Below are 23,218 nucleotides of genomic sequence, written 5' to 3' on the forward strand. Positions count from 1 at the left end.
ATCAAAAATGACCAGACAGTCCACAGGAAAATGAGGCACTCATACATAAAATGACATGGTTCGCTACATGTGTTCACACTAGTCATCCAAAATGCCTGTAAGAGATATCTACAGAGCTCCTGACACATCCATGTTTCTCTTAAACTGGAATCTGTGACAGGTACAGCATAAGGCCTTATGTGGCAGATCTCTGTCACACAGTTATAGAATTCACTGCCAGCCTATGCCAGCATTTATGGTATTAGAACAGGCTTCCCAGGGAAGCTGTGGAATCACTGTCCCTGGAAGTGTTCACACAACATGTAGACAAGGCCCTTAGTGCCATGTTTTAGTGTGGACTTGCCAGTGCTGGGGAGCAGTTGGACTTAATGATCTTGAAGGTAACACAGCTATAGCAGAAAGTGCTGAACAGCCTGTGTGTAACGTTGCACTGGTGTATGTGTGCTGCATTTGGGATCCAGGTTACTATCTCTGCATCACACTGTGCTGGGTAAATAAACTAACTTGATCAGAGCTGTCTTGGGAATCTGTAAAGCAACAAATGACCTTTTCACTACAAAGGATATGTGTGCATGCACATTCATGGGATCATGTGGGCCTGATATTAAGCCTAACGTAGACCAAAAAAAAGATTCCTGCTATCCTAAATAATCTTTGCATCAGATCCCTACCTTTTTTCCTAGTTTTATCTAGCTTTCTGCTTCAGCATTTGAAATTGCTGTTATTTTAACTGAAGCTAGCAGTGCTATGCCTGGTATTCTTACCCTGGTATTTGTAATCAGACATGGAGTTCTGTATCTATAGAACTGTATCCTAATCTGTAACATGAAGCTATAATTCTTGAGTGCAGAAGGAATTTAGAAAGGGTTTTTTTGTGTCCAGTTTTGGAGGAAAGCTGAGAATACACTGTCATGTTTAATTTTGTCAGGTGCCATATCCTGACAGTAACAGACCTGTTCTGCTTGGGTGTTTCCAAGCTGGCAAAAGTGACAGTCTATTCCTAGGTGTTTTTAGTAAGGTGTGAGCCATAACTCTACCCATATTTGATGTCTCAAAACAGACATCAGCTTATAGAGCTCATACCATGAGGGCTACAGAGATGCACATCAATTAACAAGGGAATGTGCCCTAGCTTCACCTACCAGGGACCATTATATCAGTAGCGATGGGGAAAGCATTCCTGTGTTACCCATGTAGCTCTTAAGATGTCCTTCTGCTGTTACTGGCATCCTGAGGTGAAAATAATGAGACAGGTACAGTAAAAGAAGTAATTAAAACAGTGCCATAAAGGCCAATAATTTCTCTGCACAACAGATCATGAGTATGAACATCCACAGTTAAAAGGGTCCTGACTAAAGTGCTAATACAGCTTCAGCTCTTTTTATTTTCAGTAGCAACAAACTGTATAAATCTGCAGTTAATGAGCTAATCAAATATAACTCTGACCTTACTAGGAAGTACAGGCTTAACTCTTTACTCATTGTAATTAACATGTACCATTTGTTAAAAACACCAGCAGGACTCTTCCCTTTAAGGAGAGAAGGAATAAAATAGTGGACTGATAGCTACCCTCAAAAGCACAATTTTCAGGAGTGAAAACTAACATATCTTGACATTCGTGGAAGATATTCCGTCAATATTTCTGAAAATTTACTATTAATGCTAGCAATATTTTGCAAATTCTTCCAAGTTCCTTCAGGCTTAAAAAACCTTTAAAAAGTTCACACTTCATGTACAGTGTGTGTTGTAACACACCTGAAAGGTAGAAAATGAAACTCATTTTAGTAGGGTAATATATAGTGATTTGTAACAGAATAACAATAATTTCTGCTTATGCATTTTAAGATCTAAGGGTGTTACAATTACCAAAGAAGAACAGCAGTTTGAGAAGAGAAATGGGTCAGTAAGTATACTTGGAAAAAGGGTGTTTGCATAGACTCAAAGATAATTTAAATAAAAAAGAATGAGCCTTGCTAATTTAAAATATACCCTCTCACATGAGAGCATGATGGATCAATCATTACTCTGGTGTTTGCTCCACAGGCAGAAATTTTTAATGAACTCCTGTAGCTAATAGGAATTCCTTAGAGTGTTTTGTGAATTGCTATTCCACAAAGTGGCTCTGGCAGCAAGCGTTTGACAAGAAGGATAAACATGGCTGCCTAGCACATCTGTTTAGTTGAGTAAATCAGTCCTAGCTCAACTGGCATGTGTCCACAGGGCCAGGTAATATCCTTTAGTGAAGTCTTCAGCAAGCAGAGGGATTGGTGATGACACACTTTTAATTAAAAGAGAATGGTATAGGTAAGTTTGGTGTATTTTTTAAAATTGTTAAAATATTGTGTAATCGTGCCTGCCAGATTTGATATCTTGTTACTCTGTGCTAGTGTCATGGCTGACTGGTCCAATACCTGGGAATAAGCCTTCCTTTATGCCCAGCCCTTTCCAGTCCCTGTGCTCCTGGGCCAGACTCCCTCTATGGGCTTGGATGGGAGGAGAACTACAGGGCTGAGTTGTGAGTAACTCAGTCTAACAATATTTTTCAGGGCTCCCATGACAGCTAAGGACGAACATCTTGTATCATCTCCATAGACAGTAAAGATCTTCTGGTTAGCAAGCATATGTCAAGCTTTCAACCCTCTGTACAAATGTGAGATCTCCAACCTGCCTAAAATGATGTCACTGTATCTGATTGCTACAAGGCTTCTACTTTCATCTATATAGTAACACCACCCAGTTGGGACTGTCACTTGTAGATCTAAGAGGATGAGATAGTCATAACCTTTTGCCACTGTAACTTTCAATCCATCTGCTTTTCTTCTTTGTCTGTTACATAATTTCAGCATTACTTGAATGCATTTTATTTTATGGATTCATGATGCAGGATCCTTGGGCTGAATATCAATGCAAATAGAAACTAACCATCTTTAGAGGACTGCTAAAAAAGTGTTATTTAACAATTTACAGCTGTCTACAGAGGATGGTGTGGAGCTACATAGTAAATAATACCACCAACTACATCAATTGGTAGTGCCAGATGAGAGTCTGAATGTGTTTTAGAGCTAACTGGAGCCCTTTTTGTAAGTCTTCTACAGTGTCTTGAGAAATACCAAGGAACTTAAATAATTTTTAACAAAGAAAAGTGGCACCTGCTGCCATTGTAAAAAGCCTGGGTGTTCAGCTGGCAATTTTTTGAGGGAATTCAGGAGGGAAAGGAGAGACATCAGTAATAATGCAATCTTACCAATAATGACCCAAACAGAATGATTTAGAGTTAGTACTAAAATGGCATTCCCAGTGTCTGCGTGAAATACACCCAGCAGCTATTTCTACTGAGGATTCATAAGAGAAGCAGCATTTCTTAAACCTGGGAACACCGCATGGAAAGTAAAGTGGTTGCTCAAGCCTTTCAGCCTGGATAATGCCAAAGATGTTTGAGCTTCTTTAGCTGAAAGATGGAAAGATGTGAATTTTGGGTGATGTGCATCACTGAAAAGGAGGAAACAGCACAAGCATGACAAATGCAAGCCATGAAAAGAAGAAAAATTGGGCTAGACAGATCATAGAGGGAAACACAGTCCCAAGGGGCACACAAATTGGGACCAAGAATGTGTGAGGAACATGGATTTGGCCTTAGATACAGGCAGGTACAGCATTTACTGGCTCTGGTGTCATCTCAAGCTCAGGATTCAGCAAAAAGGACAGGACAGAGGCCATTTTTTTACAAATGCCAAGAATTGTTGCTAAATGTGATCTACTCTGAGGACAGTGGCACAAACTACCATATTTTGATATTTTTAAGAATGCCTTTAAATGACTTGGAAATACAGAGAAACTAGGTAACCATCTAAGTTGCTTTGGAGCCAAGTGTAAGTGAAGAAAAACTCAGCCTGAAGTGCGTGCCAGTCATAAAAAGATATCCAAATGGTAGGAAGCAGAGAAGAGATGTAAAGCAGGGTTTTATTTGACATCTTAACTAATGATCTGGAAGAAAGAACAGTAAGTTAATTGAATTCATAGATTGGATTATATTACCAGTGACAAGGTGGACAGCAAAATAATATAATAAGGTCTGCAGAGACTCAAAATTCCTGAACAGAAAATGACTAAATTCAGCTACGTTGATAGTCTAAAACAGATGCTGAATGAGAATGTGTGCTGGAAAAGCAGAAAGCTGTGTGGCGATTCAAAGCGTATAAGGTTATAAAACCTGAAAACATAATGAGAAAACAAGAACACCTTCTGTCCTATCTCACGTTAACTTTGGGTTCTATATTTTTTTAATGTATCTAAATTCTAACTTCAGAACTTAACCTGATATCTCCAAAGGTGATTGCGTAAAGGCCATTCAAAAGTGAATAAAACAAAGCATCATCTTTCTGAAGTCAGAAAAAATCTGTTTCTGATTTAAGAGAAGTATGAATATTTTATCTATAGGCATGTATTTGCGTTAACATTGTAAATGTAATACAAGTTAGCTGTCTCGAGCGTAGTGATAGATATTTTTAAATGTTTTTTGTCGGCTGGTAATTAAAATACCTGGGGAAACAAAAGGTCCTTCAAGAGGAACACTTTCTTTTGTTGCTGCTAGAATAACCTGATTTGGAATGTGGTTCAAGTCAGTGGTGGAAGTGCACTGTGTCACAAGAGGACAAAGGAGCAGCTCTTCTCTAACATATGTGCTGTCCTGACAACTGCCTTCTTTGTCTAGCTGCAGGAGGCATCCTCCTGGCTAGTACAATTTGCCCTGAGTGTAGGTTCTGAGTTTAGAGTTTTTACAATGATTTCCCAGCTGTTCTCTATGATTTGCTGTGTACACAGCATGCCATTCCATCGACACAGGAGTAAGTGTACAAATAATTTTTTGATTATTCAGGCGTATCATTTTCTTGACAGCACCTCAAAAGAAGCCCACAGTTAAAAGGCCTTTTCAAAGTTCATTTCCATGTAATTTTTTATTTTTTTTAAAAAGAGCCCTTATGTAAATACTGATCTCTTGAGATCACATTGTCTGAGGAACTGTGGTCATAAATAAGTGATCATGTGCTATCAGAAGAAAAATCCAGTTAATTTTATGTGAAAGAAAAACCAAGAACTCCTCATATTGGGGAATACTATTTTGAGTTTTAAGGGTTTCAGGTGACATGTTTTACAATAAATAAATAAGTAAATAAGAATTGGGAATAAAAGAAAAGGGTAGGGTGATGGTAAATTATATCTGCATATTGCAATCTACTCCACATTGAGAGACTCAAACAGCCTGCAAGGCAAATGAAGATGATTCATATTAATGGACTATTTTATTAAGGTGCAGTATGATTGAAGGCCACAAAATAGCAGCATTCTGTCAGATACACACTAGTTTATTGAAGTCTGATAATGCTGGAGGGCACAGAATTTTAGCCAAGTTGCATTTATTTGACTGCAGTCATATTAGTGTCCATATTAGGATGTTGTACACATTTTTGTATACGTTGTTTTGCCAGAGACCATTGTTCTGTTTAAGAGATATTGCCTTACAGCTATTTTTTTTTTTTACTACTTCTAGGTATGCTGTAATGGGATTCTGCACGACAATAAACCTGGCTTCCAATGCTGTGAGGACAAGTACATTCCATTTATTCTTAATTCACCAGGGGTTTGCTGTGGTGGTCAGGTACATGCTGTGCAACCAAAACATCTGTGCTGTGGTGGTTATTACACTAAGGTATCAGTAGGTAAGAGACAACTCCTTTCCAGTGCTTGAAAGAAACAAAACAGCAAAGTTGATGTGTCTGTTAAACCAAGGGGAATGAAAACATAGCAATAAATGAGATTTATCAAGATTCCTAGGTGTCTTTGAGACTTGTGTTCAATGGGATAAGCAGAGAAAATTGCACTGACTTTGTCTTCTAAACATCGTATGCTCTATTTATACAAGAAAGACTTAACTGATGAAACCTGGTGATTTGGTAATTTCTCAGAGAACTAATTTATCCCAACTATACTTAATTGCAGTAAGTGATGCATAATGGGGAGGGCAGTTCTGCTTAACAGGAACACCATCATGGAATTTAGTGGTGCAGTTTAGTTCTCTGCTTGGCTTGACTTGACCCCATGTGATTTTCCCTAGCCATTTCTTTTGTGAAACAGTTGTTTGGAATATTATGGATTACATCACTTCTACTTCTTTCTGCATTGTCTACTCTTTGTTTCTAGCAGTGTTACAGATCAAATTATACATCCCACATATATTATCTTGGATGGAAATTTATCCTTTCCATAAGGCTGATCATACATTTATGCTCAGAACTGTTTGGGAAGTTTGCCAAAACTCTTTCTGTCCTATTGTCTAGTGTTCAGTTTTCCAGTTTGTTGAAGGCTTTTTGACATGGAGAGGGGAGGAAAAGGGGGAGGAGAACCCTTTCAGGGGGCAGTGTTCAGAGCATATATCTCTTTGTAGGCAATTGTGAGGTCAGGAACTAAAACGCCTCCATTATTCATGCACTGGCACACATTCCCTCAGCTCAGAAATATTTGAATTTTTGCCAACACATTCAGCACATCCCAAGTTCTGATCCTTGGAAAACTAATTCATATATCACAATTTTAGAATACCTTCCATGATGTCACCAGAAAAATGCTATCACATGGAAGAACCAGAAAAGAGAATTCTGCTGGCCTCATTAATCTCAATGTACTGAAATGGAGAGATTATACTGTGACCTCTGTCCCCATCCAGTGGTCTGTGTTAACTAGCTCAATGTTGTTTACATCAAGAAAGAAAAGCACAGGGAAACAAAATGTCTTATGTCTGAAAATACTTCTTGTTCAGTCAGCAGCCCACAGGCATGAATAACACGGAATGTTTGAACATGATTTTAAACTCTTTCTTTTTCTTGCCACATTCTCTTTTTCCATACTCTAAAGGGCAGGAACATGAACAATGTTGGTCACTTTTTTCTTTTTTATTTTTATAAATATGCTAATAACTGCAAGCTAAATGTTAATGTAGGTCACTTTTTGATAAGGATAACAATTAACTGGTAAGACTGCACGGTAGCTTTCAGAGAGAGAACGTTTTCAAGCCTAGCTTGGAATGGATCCCATTTTGAGAGGTTAATGAGAAGGTTACTGATCCTTTGTGTCTTATATCTAATAGTTCTTTAAAAAAAAAGGTTTAACTTCCAGTAGATGTGAGCTACATTCTGTGTTTTAATACTTTCTCTGTTTAGAAACTAAATTAGATTCTGAAGAATGCAGGAAAATATGCTGAAGTATCTAAATAGATTATATATATTATACTCTAAAAAATTGGTCTCATCTCTTTTTGTTTATTATGGACTTTATTTGATAAAGTTATTTATACAGGAAACTCTCTAAGCATACATATTTCCCAGATGTTGTTTGACCAGCTTGATAGCTGTAGATGTACTGAAGCACACTGGGCTGAAGGCATGAAGATTACAAATTAGGAAGGCAGAAATCTCAGTTTCTGAAACAGTAGCGCACAAAGAAGTGCAAATATCCATTCCAGAATTAAAATGGGAGGAGAGCTTCTTAAAGCACAGCAGAACAAATAATGCTACTACCACCCAGGCACCTCTTTGGCAAGGAACATAGGGGGGAAGTAAGGCAGCGTCCTCCCTCAGCTGTTACACTTGTACCACATGTTTATTCTCAACAAAAGCTGCATTGGGTTTAGGGATGGCTCTCTGTCTGTAATCCCCAGCCTTTCAGATCAAAAAAGACTTCAGATATTACTTTTGATGAGAAAAATTAGTTTTAAACATCAAACACATTTATTAACAATCAGGAATGAAAATACTTTAATCACCTCTGTTACCCATCTTCAACAGCAGAAAAAAAGCCTTACTCCTTCCAACTGACTTTTGAGCCACAGAAAGCATTGCAACACAGAAAGGTAATAGGAAATTGTAGCTTTAAGAACACTGGACCAGCTCAAGTGCAGACACTAGTAAATGAAAATTATTGCCATTTACCATAGTTTTTGTTTTTGTTTTATAGCAAAATCTACTTCCTTCATACCTCACAGTTTATCTCTATCCAGCCTAGCCCACCCCACCTATAGTGTTCGCATTATTGGCATATCCTAAAGCCTTTTCACAGTATCACACAGTATCACAGTATGCTAGAGATTGGAAGGGACCTGGAAAGATCATCTAGTCCAATCCCCCTGCCAGGGCAGGAACACCTAGATAATGTTACACAGGAATGTGTCCAGGCGGGTTTTGAATGTCTCCAGGGAAGGAGACTCCACAACCTCCCTGGGCAGCCTGTTCCAGTGTTCCGTCACCCTCACTGAGAAGTTTCTTCTCAAGTTTATGTGGAACCTCTTGTGTTCCAGTTTGTACCCATTACCCCTTGTCCTGTCATTGTTTGCCACTGAGTAGAGCCTGGCTCCATCCTCGTGACACTCCCCCTTTATATATTTATATACACTAATAAGGTCACCCCTCAGTCTCCTCCAAACTATAGAGACCCAGCTCCCTCAGTCTTTCCTCATAAGGGAGATGCTCCACTCCCTTAATCATCTTAGTTGCCCTGCACTGGACTCTCTCCAGCAGCTCCCTGTCCTTCTTGAACTGAGGGGCCCAGAACTGGACACAATATTCCAGATGCAGTCTCACCAGGGCAGAGTAGAGGGGAAGGAGGACCTCTCTCGACCTACTAACCACCCCCCTTCTAATACACCCCAGGATGCCATTGGCCTTCTTGGCCACAAGGGCACAGTGTTGGCTCATGGTCATCCTGTCGTCCACTGGGACCCCCAGGTCCCTCTCCCCTACACTGCTCTCTAACAGGTCGCTTCCCGACCTATACTGGAACCTGGGGTTGTTCCTGCCCAGATGCAGGACTCTACACTTTCCCTTGTTATATTTCATCAAGTTACTCCCTGCCCAACTCTCCAGCCTGTCCAGGTCTCTCTGGATGGCAGCACAGCCTTCTGGCGTGTCAGCCACTCCTCCCAGCTTAGTGTCATCAGCAAACTTGCTGATAGTACACTCAATTCCCTCATCTAAATCATTGATGAATATATTAAATAATACCGGTCCCAGTACTGACCCTTGAGGCACTCCACTAGTTACAGGCCTCCAACTAGACTCAGCCCCATAGACTACAACACTCTGGCTTCTCTCCTTCAGCCAGTTCGCAGTCCACCTCACTACCTGATCATCCAGACCACACTTCCTCAATTTAGCTGTGAGGATGCTGTGGGAGACTCTGTCAAATGCTTTGCTGAAGTCAAGGTAGACTACATCCACCGCTCTGCCATCATCCATCCACCGTGTTATTTCCTCATAAGATTTCCTCATACTGCTTCAGTAGCAGCCAAGCCCACTGATTGTGATGGTGGTTTCTAATTTTCAAAGTGAGTTTAATCCTTAAGTTCTTTGGGAGAGGTGCCATGCTTGACCTTGTGCTCACAACAGGGAAGGGCTGGTCGGAAATGTGATGTTCCAGGGCAGCCTTGTTTGGAGCAATCATGAGATGGTCGAGTTCGAGATCCTCAGGACAGTGAGAAGAGCGTGCAGCAAGCTCACTGCCCTGGACTTCGAAACAGCAGACTTTGGCCTCTTCAGGAGCCTGCTTAGTAAGGTTCCATGGGTAATAGCCCTAGAGGGCAAGGGGACCCAAGACTCTTGGTTCATACTAAAAGATCACCTGCTACAAGCTCAGGAGTGTTGCATCCCAACTAGAAGGAAGTGCAGCAGGAGGGCCAGGAGACCACCTTGGATGGATAAGGAGCTGCTGAGGAAACTTAGAGGGAAAAAAGAGGCTTATAAGTGGAAATAAGGACAGGCGGCCTGGGAAGAATACAGGGATGTTGTCCGGGAAGCTAGGGACCAGGTTAGGAAAACTAAGGCCCAGTTAGAATTAAACTTGACTAGGGATCTGAAAGATAACAGGAAAGGATTCTATAGGTATGTAGAGAATAAAGGACAGACTAGGGACAACATGAGCCCTCCTGGAAGCTATGAGGAAAACTGGCTACACAGGATTTGGAGAAGGCTGAGGTTCTGAATGACTTCTTTGCCACAGTCTTCACTGGCAAAGGCTCTGACCACACCACCCAAGTCTTGGAAGGCAGATGCAGGGATGTGAGAATGAAGACCTTAGGCCCATTGTAAGAGAGGATCTGGTTCAAGACCATCTTAAGAACCTGAAAGTGCACAAGTCCATGGGTCCTGATGAAATCCATCCGCGGGTCCTGAAGGAGCTGGCGAATGAAGTGACTAAGCCACTGGCCATCATATTTGAGAAATCATGGCAGTCAGGTGAAGTTCCCGATGACTGGAAAAAGGGAAATATAACCCCCATTTTCAAGAAGGGGAAAAGGGATGACCCAGGGAACTACAGACCAGTCAATCTCACCTCTGTGCCTGGCAAATTTTGGAGCAGATTCTCCTGGAAGGCATGCTAAGAGACATGAAAATCAGCAAGGTGCTTGGTGACAGCCAGCATGGCTTCACTAAGGGGAAATCCTGCCTGACCAATTTGGTGGCCTTCTGTGATGGGGCTACGGAGCTGATGGACAGGGGCAGAGAGGTTTATGTCACCTACCTGGACTTGTGCAAAGCGTTCAACACTGTCCCACACAACATCCTTGTCTCTAAATTGGAGGGACATCAATTTGATGGATGGACCACTTGGTGGATAAAGAACTGGCTGGATGGCAGCATGCAAAGACTTGTGGTCAATGGCTCAATGTCCGGCTGGAGACCAGTAATGAGTGGTGTCCTTCAGGGATTGGTGTTGGCACCAGTCTTGTTTAACATATTTGTCTATGTCATGGACAGTGGGATGGAGTGCACCCTCAGCAAGTTTGACACCAAACTGTGGTTGGGTTGATATGGTGGGAGGAAGGAATGCCATCCAGAGGGACCTTGACACACTTGTGAGGTGGGCTGATGCCAGCCTTATGAAGTTTAACCATGCCAAGTGCAAGGTCCTACAGCTGGGTCGGAGCAATCCCAGGCACAGCTGTAGGTTGGGCAGAGAAGAGATTCAGAGCAGCCCTGCAGAGAAGGACTTGGGGGTGTTGGTCAATGAGAAAAAGAACATGAGCCAGCTTCAGTGTGTGCTCTCAGCCCAGAAAGCCAACCGTATCCTGGGCTGCATCAAAAAGAGTGTGGTCAGCAAGGTCCAAGGAGGTGATCCTGCCCCTCTGCTCTGCTCTTCTGAGACCTCACCTGGAGTACTGTGTGCAGTTCTGGTGTCCTCAACATGAAAAGGGCATGGAACTGTTGGAACAAGTCCAGTGGAGGCCCACGAGGATGAGACAGGCTGAGAAAGTTGGGGCTGTTCAGCCTGGAGAAGAGAAGGCTGCGTGGAGACCTCATAGCAGCCTTCCAGTATCTGAAGGGGGCCTATAGGGATGCTGGGGAGGGACTCTTCATTAGGGACTGTAGTGACAGGACAAGGAGTAACGGGATCAAACTTAAACAAGGGAAGTTTAGATTGGATATAAGGAGGGAGTTCTTTACTGAAAGGGTGGTGATGCACTGGAATGGGTTGCCCAGGGAGGTTGTGAATGCTCCATCCCTGGCGGTGTTCAAGGCCAGGTTGGACAGAGCCTTGGTGATATGGTTTAGTGTGAGGTGTCCCTGCCCATGGCAGGGGGGTTGGAACTGGATGATCTTAAGGTCCTTTCTAACCCTAATTATTCTATGATTTTGGAGGAGGCAAGGAAATTTTTTGCTGAGAAGTAGGCTGACTGTTCTACTAACCATAGCAAGAACAAACTCTCTTTATTATGTAGCTGCCTCCAATTAAAGGTTTTCAGTTGTACAATTATCATATGTACAGAAAGTATTTTTGTTGCTCTCTCAGTTTGTCTTTGTCATGCTTGCATTTGGGTATCATACAGTCTTGGCCCTTAATTCATGAATGTGTGTTCTTTAGTTATTATTACACATTATTATAATACTTTCACAGCATTCTGATGTAATGAGTGATTCCCTCAAGTGGAATATTTTGTACATGAAGCTACCAGTGTGTGAAATCAAACTTGTTGCTATCAGAGGAAAGCCTCTCAGGGATTTGAAGAGCAATAAATGCATAAAGTCTTTAATTGTATTCTTAAATTGACAGGCGAAGTATGTTGCCCTAATGAAGAGCAAAACAGAGTTTCAGTTGGAGTTGGTGACTCTTGTTGCCAGGGAATGCCTTACTCCATATCAGGCAATCAAATCTGCTGTGGTGGAACCCTCCATGACAGTTTCAATCAGCAGTGCTGTGGTGGAGAAGTCATAAGCACAGATTTGGTCTGTTGTGGTGATGAAGAAAAAGGTACTGCACACAGACCTGTCACAGGTATGTGATAAGTTTTCAAGAAAGTCAGTCTTCATCTTTCTAAATCTCTTCTGTCATCAACCATTCAGCAGTAACACACTCAGATTTAAGGTGTGTGTGCCAATTTGTTGAAATGATGTTGGATTTTACTCACCTGTTCTGATAGACTGCAAAATGGTGAGCTTTCAATAACCCTTCTTCACCTTCATCCAAAGGCTGCAGGGATGGAGACACCAGAAAAATTTGAAAGGAATACATGATCTTTCATTATACCAGTCAGAAAATAGGAACAGTCTCCTCTCAGTGAGTAGAGCAGAGGTTTGACTTAGCCGCCTTGTGTGCTGCCATGCATTCTAGTTTAGGAATTTTCCATTCACTCTGGAGATGTGGGGTCAGTCACCTAGAAACTGAAGATTGCTATGCTTGGTGGTCTATGTCCCTTCACTTGTGCATCTACATAGGGGTAAACTATTGCAGTTGAAAATTAACAAAACTTAATCCCTAGCACTAGATACGTGCTCATAATGGTGTATCCCATTAATCTCCTGCATACCACTGGAAATTAATCCATCATTCAGAGGTACAATCTGAACCCTACTTCCTCATAAAGCACTCTGTGACTAGCTGGTGACAGAGATTGGAGGTATTATTACAAACCCTATTCAGGTCTTTTCATGTATCTTTTCTTTCCACAGTTATTAGACAAATTATATATCATCAGCCTTAGGCTTTCTCAGCCTGACAAAAAGGCTTCAGAAACAATTGCAGTCTCAAAGGGGAGCCTTATTTCAAAACACAGAAATAATGCAGGTTTAGTACCCAGTTCTGCTTGGTGTACAAAGAAGAGTGATGCAGTGCTTTAGCCATATGCCAGTTTGAACCTCTAGTTATACAACTAAAAATCTTTATATATAGCTAAGAATCCAGATCTGAAGGCTGAACTCCTCATTTCCCCAAAAATGAGCTTTATCTTCAGTTTTCTTTTTTTACATTTACTGGATCCTTCAGCTGATGTGGTATTAGAAGTGTTTTAGTTCTGAATAGAGTGCCAGGAAAGGCTGATGAGAAGATACACTGCAACACATTCTGGGGTCTGTCTACTATCCTTCCCTTCCAGTGGTGACTCATGGATTGAACAGCACTGCTTGCATAATTTTAACTCACCCTTTAACTCACCCTTTCTGTGATCCCTAATTGTGCCTGATCTCACAGGCTCACAACCTCAGCTCTGAACAAGGCCCTCTTGCATAGCCACGCATTGTGTGGCTGCCACGAGAAGGGGCTGGCTCATAAAACATCTCTTTATGTACTTTATTACTTAAACTCTTTTATTTGCCTGCAGGAGCCCTTTAACAAAATCACATTGAATTGACTTTCTCATACCAAATCAAATCTCCCTGGTCCCAGTTCAGTTGTCTTTGTCAATATGTATTTTATAAATGGAGTGAATTAACAGATGCTGTTGGAACAGAACTGCTGGGGTAGCGTTTATGTTTTTACTACTCTCTCTGGGCAGATGAGTTGTGTAGGAGTCTAATACAGGTATCTTGGGATGAAAGTTATGTTCTTCATTTCAGTATATATATATTTAACATTTTTTCTTAAATAAATATATTTAGAAAACCTTTCTATTCCTCTTTTTAAAATGTGTTTAACCTATAGCTCTCTATCATTTACACCATTCTTCATGAGAATGGGTCAAGATGACATTTTTTTGGCTATTATAGAAGAAAACTGCTTTTTTATCACTTACAGGTTTTCTGTGAGGACTTTATGCTTTTAGCCAGCGTACAGCTGAACACAAATACAGGTTTGAAAGGTGAATTAGTGCCATAGTTGAAATGAGATGGTATTCTTTTGCATTAAGCATAGAATAGATTATGGTTCCTTATTATTTGGTATACATCATGCTCAATATGTTTTTCTTAATTTCTTAGAGTAATTCAGCCTTGCTAAATGCATCATGAAAATACACAAGCCAGGCACAAAAATCTACCGGCTCCCTATCCCTATTATTATAATGATTATAATGGAAAAAAATACTCTCACATTAAAACATAATTTACTTATCATTAGCAAATATATAAGTAGAATTTTGCAAGAATATGGTAGCTGGAAATCTGATCTCAATGCCTAGAAAGGGAAGAGGTAGCAGGGTGGCTTTATGCAAAAGCTAAAGAGCTTCTGAAACTCATTTTGGTAGTTGGCAGTGAATGCCATGTTGAAAATATAATGACCATTTAAAGCTTTTTGGGGGAAGTTTTAATTCCTTGAAAAAAGTCATACAGGAAAAACATGAATCACTAAACGTGCAAACCTTGTGCTCACCCTTATTTTGTTGCACAACCAGTTTGAAAGCAACATGCGTCTGCCCAATGTTTTTTTAAGGGCTTGAATCATAGAACTTTTTCTTGTGCCATTATATACCTCTTTTCAGAGTCTGTGCTGCAAAAAGAGATGTCTTGTTCATCTCACATTACTCTTTTAATTGCCAGTTTCTTAGGTTCTTTTTCACCCCTTGTTGGCCTATTTTAGTGGGGTGACCATAGAGACATCTACTGGCAAAGGCTGGCAGTGATACCATTGTATAAGCACATTCCGAGCCCCATGGCTGCGCTGTGATTGTCAGAGTTGTCCATTTCTGTCTATAAAAGATAATGTCAGCTAAAACCACTCTTGGATTTTCTCTAAAGAAAAAATAAAATAAAGCTAGTAAAATGCCACAATACTGACATCCCAGACTTATGCTTTATACTGTTGTGGTTCCTGATCTGTAATAGTTGCAATACCCATGTGTAAGCCAAGGATTTTTGGAGTAGTTTGCAGTGTACACTGGCTCTATATTTTGCTGATCCTCTAGTCTGGCTCCAAAGGCTAAGCCTTTTAATACTCATTTTTTCCTTTTTGAAAGCATTGGTTTTGCAGATTTACTAAATTAGTAATTCATCACTCAGCTCTGTTTGTAAATTTTTTCAGTTGCTGGGGATGAGCATGAAATAATTGTTGACAGAAATCACTGTTAGCAGGAAGTGTCTTTTCCAGCCCATGGATTTTCTTTTTGCTGTAATGCATTATGTGCCTATGAAACATAAACATATAGAACACGACAGACACATTCCAGCTGATTTATAAACAAACCATTTGTATTTTGGTATTTTGCTGAATTCAGCAAGGGTTTGTAGGAATTTCTGGATCCTTAAGCAAATTGAATAAAGTGATTTTTAGAAGGCAAATCAATCCAATATTACATGGTCTTATTTTGGGGTTGTGGTTTTTTTGTTTTTTGAGCATATTTAAAATTGTACATTTGAGGTGTCAAGGTTTAGGAGTCAAGTGCTACATGTGATAAATTAAGCAAAGGTCAGAGGCTATGCAATGCAGTTTCAGAAGATTGTCTACCTCTGCCTTTGCAGCTCATTCATGCTGAAGTGATGCACTATGGGAATTACTACCAAACTCTGCTCTGCAACATCTGCTCTCCCTAAGTGAGTTAGTGCACGTCAGACATCTTTATGTCAGAATATTGCAGTGATGGATGCAGTCTTCAGAAAATGCTGCATAAAAATCTGGTGTGCTGTTCTGGCCATTAAGTGAAATTACTATTTAAATTAATGGCGCTGTCACAGTTTATCTGTGCAAGGAATGAACGCTGATTAGGGTATTAAGTAATTAGCAATTTATCACACTGGAACAAGGTTGATAATAATTAAAGAAGTAATGGTTTACCAAAGAAACTAGAAAGGGAGTCACTTCTTGTTATGTGAGTGAAATCTTGGCTGAAAAAATTAATTCAGTTAAACAAAGATGAGGTTTTCTGGGAAAGAATACAGCTTTGTTTCAGTAGGAAAACAGTTCGTTATCAACATTTTAGTTTGCCTGTCAAAAGTCTCTTGGGGTGGAGTTGCTTATTAGTATTGAATTGAGTCATTTGCTGCATTAATTCGCTACTTAAAATTGGTAGAATCCTAGGACAATTTGGAATAAGGGTATGATGAGGAGGAAGTATTTACCTCTTGGAGAGCTGGTGATTATGGTTTGATTGCTGTGAATAGAACCAGCCCTGAAAAAAGGGAAGGTATGTAAGTAATATCACCATTTTCGGTCATTACAATGAAATGCTGTGAATGCTTTAGCAGGATCGAACTCTTAAGAGTAGCTTTCAGTATGTATGACTTCCTAAGAGAGATTTGCTGCAATAAATGGCAATGAGACAAGTGGCCACTTTTGCATGTGTTTTAAAGGCCTACATACTACAGAAAAACTATGTCAAAGACAAACTACATTATAGATGTAACATTATATTACAGCCCTGGTTCTTCGTGTGATATCTTTCTAGCTGAATTAGAAACAACGCTGATTTTGTTGCCAGTTATAGAGGTGTTTGTAGCATTTGGTTCACAATTAAAATGTACCCCATTCTTTAAATGGTGTGGGGTTCAACACCAGTATTTCACAGGTGCAGAGTGATTCATGTGAATACATCTATTTTTTATATATATAAATGATCAGCTTTTAATTTTATGATAAAATTATTAAAAATGCAAATTATATTTAGATATTAACTTCTCACAGAACAGTTCTCTGTATTTGCTGTGATATTTGGCAAGTCACCCATTCGGTTCTATGTACCTGGTATGAACCCCCACTTTAAAATATAAAGTAAGACATGAAACATTCTGGAATGCTCAGATGCACTACTGGAAGACTGCCCAGGTGAGGGGGGATGAATGAGACCTGACTAGAAAGTACATGGAGAAGCTTTCCCATTTTCCACATTTCTAAAGGAAATTTTCACCAACAGTCTGTCTTCGCCGTGTTGTGCACAGCACCTTGCTATGGTATTTCATAGCACAGGTTCTTCCAGAAGTTCACTAATGGTGTACGTTGATGGTAGGGGATCCCTGTTTATTCTTCTAATTCTTGATTGTTTTCAGTAGGTCTGGAAGTCAGGACACTTGCTTCAGTCACCTCACGTTCGAATTTAATCTCGCTTTAGCTAAATCTGCGTAATTCCAGCTGCTGATGGTTTTATGCCAACCTGTATTTCATCCTGAGCTTTCTCCTTTCTTATCTATTTATTTATTTACTTACATTTCATATTCAGATATATTTTTTTGTTTATTCATTTCAGGGATGTTCTGCTGTGGGCAGGAATACGTGAATAAATCAGATACCATATGCTGCTCAGGTTCCAGTGGTGAGTCCCTAGCGCATGTTAGAAAGAATGAGCAAGTGCCAGTAAAATGCTGTGAAACTGAACTTATTCCAAAGAGCGAAGAATGCTGTAATGGAGTTGGATATAATCCTTTGAAATATGTTTGCTCTGACAAGATTTCAGCTGGAATGGTGATGAAGGTAATTGATAGAAAATCTCTCGGTACCTCTGATTTCACAATGGAAAGAGAAATACACTGTTCATAACTATTTTTCTAAAATAGGAATATAAAAAATCTTGTGTGCATTATTCATTTTCACATTACATCCATATTAATACCGAATGAGTTCACCGTGATTGATGTTATTGCAATGAATTCTAAAGGAATTAATAATGATTAGCTGCCTCTGTGAAGTGTTGCCCAGCACTTCAGATTAGTACAGCAGCTAAAAGCTGGCATGCTAACAAGATTGACATGTATAGCCAGTTTCTGTTCTGTGACCACTGCTCCTGATGATGTTCCTTAAGTGGAAATTAAAATTGAAGTGGCCAGTTCTGAAGTATAAAAATGCTATTATAGTTCAACTTTGGCAGGCAGTATTACTATAAATAAAATAGTATTATATAAATAAAAATAAAACAATTTATATTTTCTTGATGGACTTAATCCTGATCCTATAGAAAACCACTACAATTTTGGCATAAATTTCAGCAGTAGTGGGACAGGTCCCTATATAACTTTTAGCAGCAATGAGGATACTATGTTTTTGATACCTTTTGTGCCTAATGAATTTTATAGTTTATTTTCACTCTTTTTTTCACATCTGAGTAAAACAAGCACTATAAAGGTTAATTCCACATCTTCTGAGAGTGGCCAGTGATTATAGATTTTGGCATGAGACAATCTGGCCAAACTTTCAAAGCTGTAAAACCTTGCAAATACAATAGAAATCTTCAAGAGTCAGCACCCTGCTGTTATACCTACGCTGTAAAAATATTTTTAACTGTTATTACAATTTTTGTTTAAGAAAATGAACATTTCAAAGGATGGAAACCCTGGGTTTGTAGATATTTATTCTTCTTTTATTATTCTTCTATTATTATTTCATGTAGAGACAGGGAAAAAGTGGGTGATAGAGAAAGAAAGAGAGAGAGTTGGATATTTTGAATTGTGCAATATGGAAATCAGGTAGGTCCTGTAAAAGTAAAAAGAAAGCCAGACCTCATCCTGCCACATACAGGTGTTTCTGTATCATTTTCATTCATCTGCTAAGTTAATACAGAAATATTTCTTCCATCCTCTCCTTTTCATGTCAATGTTTTCATGTCATTTCATTTTCAGACTGAATAATTTTCTAGAGAAGATCCAAGTGTTGTGATGAGTCAGCTACAGTTCGCACATGCACTGTATTAGTAGTTCATGGAAGGCAAGAATAGGTTAATGAATTCTGGTAGATAACATGCAAGAGCCATGCCTTAGGTCTAACATATAAACAAAGGCAACACTTTGTATTTCACTTACCTCAGTGGAAAAGAGATTGCAGTGCTAGCTTTCCGATGTTTGTAAATTTACCAGCACTAGAAGGACTGATATTCTGAGGTATAATCTGAAGCTACTTTATATGTGAATCCAGTCCATCTATATCATACATCCTATATTGATATTTATTACAATGTAATTTTTGTGAAAGTGCCAAGTTTGGGAAATTAAATTAGCTGAAGTTCATAATCAGCTATAAACCTAATTTCTAAGGTAAATTAATAAAGCATTACATAGAATCTGTTTGGTTTGCCTTCAAAAGTTTGGGGTCTCATGGACAGAAATATTTGTAGCAAATATTGCAGTACATTTCTTCCTGCAACAACCTATATTTTATGAGAATTATTGCTCTCTATCTTATGGTTTGGCAAAAATACTATTTCATTAATTTTAACGGAAACTAGTGACTGTTCAGTGTGTATTTCTGTTTCTGTGAACTGTTCTTTATGGGTTAAATTTTATATCTGCTTCAACATTTGCAGAGGTCCTCTTACTGCAGCAAAACTGCTGTTTAGGAGGAATGTGGTAGAAGACATGATTTATATAGCCCATGGATAGAGTCCTCTGCCTTGAAAGCTGCCAAGGAATTGCATAGAGCCCTCTTGTGTACTTGGCAAGCTGCATGAGAGGCTGGGAATTAGCTACTGATTTGCCACAGGATATTGGCTTTGCAGGAGCAGAATGTTCAAAATCTTGGATAAAATCCTGTTCTCACTTGATTCTAGACTCTTCTGTGTTCAACAAACCCAGCCACTGAGAATTCCAGTGGTTAAAATTTGTGATGTATTCATCCAAGAACCCTACAAAAAAATGTTTCTTTTAGACAGGATTATAAAAGCACTAATGAGCAAAGAGGGCAGACAGACCAAAGGCTGAAAAAGTTTCCCATACACTAGAAATAACTGTATCTTGTGTAAAGGCAGAGAAATACTAATGGAAGCATTTCTAAGGAAAGAAAGATGCAGTATACACATTAACACTGAATGTGCATTTATTAGGTAAAAGAAGAATGCAAGGGTAATATTCTTTGCCCTTTATCTATGGAGGCAACAGCACATTGTGGCAAGTGTGACTTTGATCCCAGCAAGAATATCTGTGTGTGGATAAAAGATTCACAGAGTGCTACAGAGAAGGAGATAAAGGAAGGTGTGTGTCCAGCTGAAGAGGAGACTGTCTACACAGGAAGCCCAAAGCAGTATTCATTTACAGGTAATGAAAAGTGGCGTATCAGATTGGTGATTTACTAGTCTGTTTAATTCACTCTGAAGAAAAAGATGTCCTGAATGCTATCAGGTATTCTAATTAAATGTGAAGCAATTGTGGTGAAGTAGCATTCTTTAAGAATTGATCTGTGAATCAGGACAGGATCTTCAGGGAAAAATATATGAGTAGTAAGTTTGATGAATACCTAAGGTCTAAACCTGCTTCCACAAAAGTTGATAGAAGCATTGCTAGATCAGAAAATGGCCCTGACTAAAGGAGGAACTTCCATATCTGTCTTTAAACACAGAGGTAGTCCCATAGCCCCAGGTTAAAAAAAAAAAAAGAAGATTATTTTGTATTTGGTAAGACTGAGATGATCCATGTGTTACTTTCTTTTCCCAGACCTGAACCTCGAACCTTTTATCACATATGAGTACAGGGTGGCTGCTTGGAATAGCTATGGAAGAGGTTTCAGTGAAATCAGCAGAGCTCTCACTAATCAAGATGTGCCACAGGGTGTAAGTCCACCAAAATGGGCCAAAGTGGATAACCGGGAAGACATGATACTGCTAAACTGGGAGGAACCACTTCAACCAAATGGTATTGATACATGTTAAAACCAGAGTAGGTTCTGTTTGACTGACAAGAGTTCCAAAATCACAAAATGTTTCTTAGTTAATCACTGTCACTGGCATGTACATGTTCCTAAAATTGTGCAAAAATAATTTCCTTTAGGTTGAGTTTATTTTCATTGCGAGTAAGAGTAGAGTCTACCTTCACAGAAGGCGATTTAGTATGTTTCTAAGGAGTGTACAGAAGTCTCCTTTGAGAACAGCAAATGTGATCATAAAATTACAATCATGTTACAAAATATTTGGGGGCTTGGAGTTGGGGGTGGTGATACACATGTTTCTTTCAGGAAAAAATGGTTATGATTTTCAAATAGTGAGAAAACTTGGAAGACCTCTCAATCAAAAAATTGGGATCTTATGAGATGGTCAGGTAGGATGGAGTGTTGAGTGACATGGTTTAGCACAAGGTGTCTCTGCCCTGGCAAGGGAAGGGGAGCTGGAGATAGATGGATTTAAGGTCCTTTCCAACCCTAACTATTCTATGATTCTATGTTGATGTAGAGGTTGAGGAAAGTAGCTGGTAAAGACATTAGCCACTTGAGCAGGATGATTATTACAGTGGTCACCTAGATATTTGGTTTAATATCTTATGTGTGCAGAGTATAGTAGTATACCATCACATGGGATTTCTCAGCTGACAAAAGGGAACATGTTCTTTCTGCAATAGGTCTTATTCTTCACTACATCATTCTCCGAAATGGAATCGAACACTTCAGAGGAACAGAAATGAGCTTCACAGACACAAGTGGTGTCCAGCCATACCAAGAATACTCATACCAGCTGCGAGCCTGCACTGTTGCTGGCTGCACAGACAGCAGCAAGGTTAGTGAATTGGTCTTTATGGAACTGGTGCCAGAATTTAATCAGCCAGTGTGCTAACATAAAAATGCTTTTGGAAAGGTGTAATTTGAAGACGTGCTGATTATTGAGTAAGTGAATAACATCAATAATCTTATTTGGATTCATCTACTGATGTGTGATTATTTGGAACCTAAGGTTGACACAAGCAAGCAGCAGAAGAAAGCAGTGTCTCAGTCTCCTGGCAAAGCTGAAATTGCACTGTAGGAACTGATGTTTGTTGAAAAAAAAGCTGTACATGATAGAATAGAGTAAGGAGTTTTTTAATTTAAGCCTTTCTCTCAGGCTTAAAATTAAATTTTTGCTTCTTACTAGGAGGTCTATAGCCTCTTCTTCCTTGCTGTTTTTAGTTTATGTGCTTTAGCTCTTAGTCTATCAATTTGTTCAACAACCTGATTTTGGGCATCTTTGCACTATATTACCCTTCACTGACTTTCCGTGTCTACACTTGCCTTGGACTTTATGCTTCCTACACTTCCTTTGCCTGCCTCTGCTTCAGTTTGGAACAGACACAGTCTCTTCCTTCCTTTTGTCACTGTTTTATTGCCTGCTGTATCAGTTTAATTCATAGATGCCTTTCACCACCATTACTATTTAACCAGCTCTACTTTCTATTCTACAAAGTACCTGCCATCAGGAAAAAAATATTTCTTAAGCAAGTGACCTCTTTTTCACAGTAATATACTTGCCTCCATGACAATGGATTTTTAGGACTGCAAGGGGTCTATTGTCTGTGAGGCAGAGGCGAGGAATAATGACTGTGCTTTGTAATTATAATATATATGGGATATTATATATATGTGGGATTTTCCAGGTGTTTAAGTGTTTCTCTTATTTGTGCAAGTCTCAGGCAAAGTATAAGAAAAGAAACACTGATACAGAGGGATGGAGATAGGCGCGTAGTCCTCTATGTGCATGCAGAGCTGTGGTCTGGAAGCTCTATAGGCACAGTTGCAGCAACCGTGGGCCTGAGCTAATATATCCTGCTTATTTCACTTCCCTGTAATTAAGAATCTTACTGTTGCAAACACTGAAGTCTGCAAGTAGGGACTGATTAAAACAAATGCACTAAGACAATATATTATAGAGGGCACTTTTTATATTTACAGCGTAATATAAATACTTTATGGCTGTAATAACAGAAAAAGAAAAGTGATTCTCAAAGAGAAAAAAGTCTGACACTTATTAAACCAGTGTAATTTGGAAATGCTTCTGTAGGAGATGGTAGAGGTGTGTCAATAGAAAATTAGATTTTCCTTTTCCTCCTATTCTTTTTTTTTTTTTTTTTAAGAGAGATTAACAAGTGTGAAGTTATTCTGTCTTTCAGAATCTTTGGTTTCCTTCCAAAAATATGGACTTGCAAATAACTACAATAGAGTTCAGATTGCGTGGGATAAATGGAGGCTCAGCCCCATGTTTACTGGTGCTTAAAGTAGATGAAATCAGGCAGTTAAAATGCAGAGACACTGACAAAGCATATGGAAGAGAGTTATCAAGAGTTTTGAAGCAACACAGTTTTTGTTGTTTCACCCT

General features: G+C 39.4%; 1 protein-coding gene across 4 annotated transcripts in view; it reads left to right on the forward strand.

The window, feature by feature from the left end:
• USH2A (usherin) overlaps window positions 1-23,218 on the forward strand; it is a 372,328-nt gene that overhangs the window by 277,320 nt on the left and 71,790 nt on the right. For all 4 annotated transcript variants that reach the window (XR_008971850.1, XM_057406464.1, XM_057406465.1 and 1 more), the window contains exons 49-54: window positions 5,549-5,717; window positions 12,097-12,318; window positions 17,429-17,652; window positions 19,991-20,201; window positions 20,598-20,795; window positions 21,495-21,649. Coding sequence is in view for 3 of the 4 variants with exons in the window: in XM_057406464.1 (XP_057262447.1) it covers window positions 5,549-5,717; window positions 12,097-12,318; window positions 17,429-17,652; window positions 19,991-20,201; window positions 20,598-20,795; window positions 21,495-21,649 (1,179 nt within the window). In the remaining variant the exon portion in view is untranslated. The remainder of the gene's footprint in view (window positions 1-5,548; window positions 5,718-12,096; window positions 12,319-17,428; window positions 17,653-19,990; window positions 20,202-20,597; window positions 20,796-21,494; window positions 21,650-23,218) is intronic.

The sequence above is a fragment of the Pezoporus wallicus genome, unplaced genomic scaffold (assembly GCF_028554395.1).
Source record: "Pezoporus wallicus isolate ANWC-B61680 ecotype Strahan unplaced genomic scaffold, APGP_CSIRO_Pwel_v1 scaffold_2617, whole genome shotgun sequence".
In the NCBI taxonomy this organism is placed as follows: Eukaryota; Metazoa; Chordata; class Aves; order Psittaciformes; family Psittacidae; genus Pezoporus; species Pezoporus wallicus.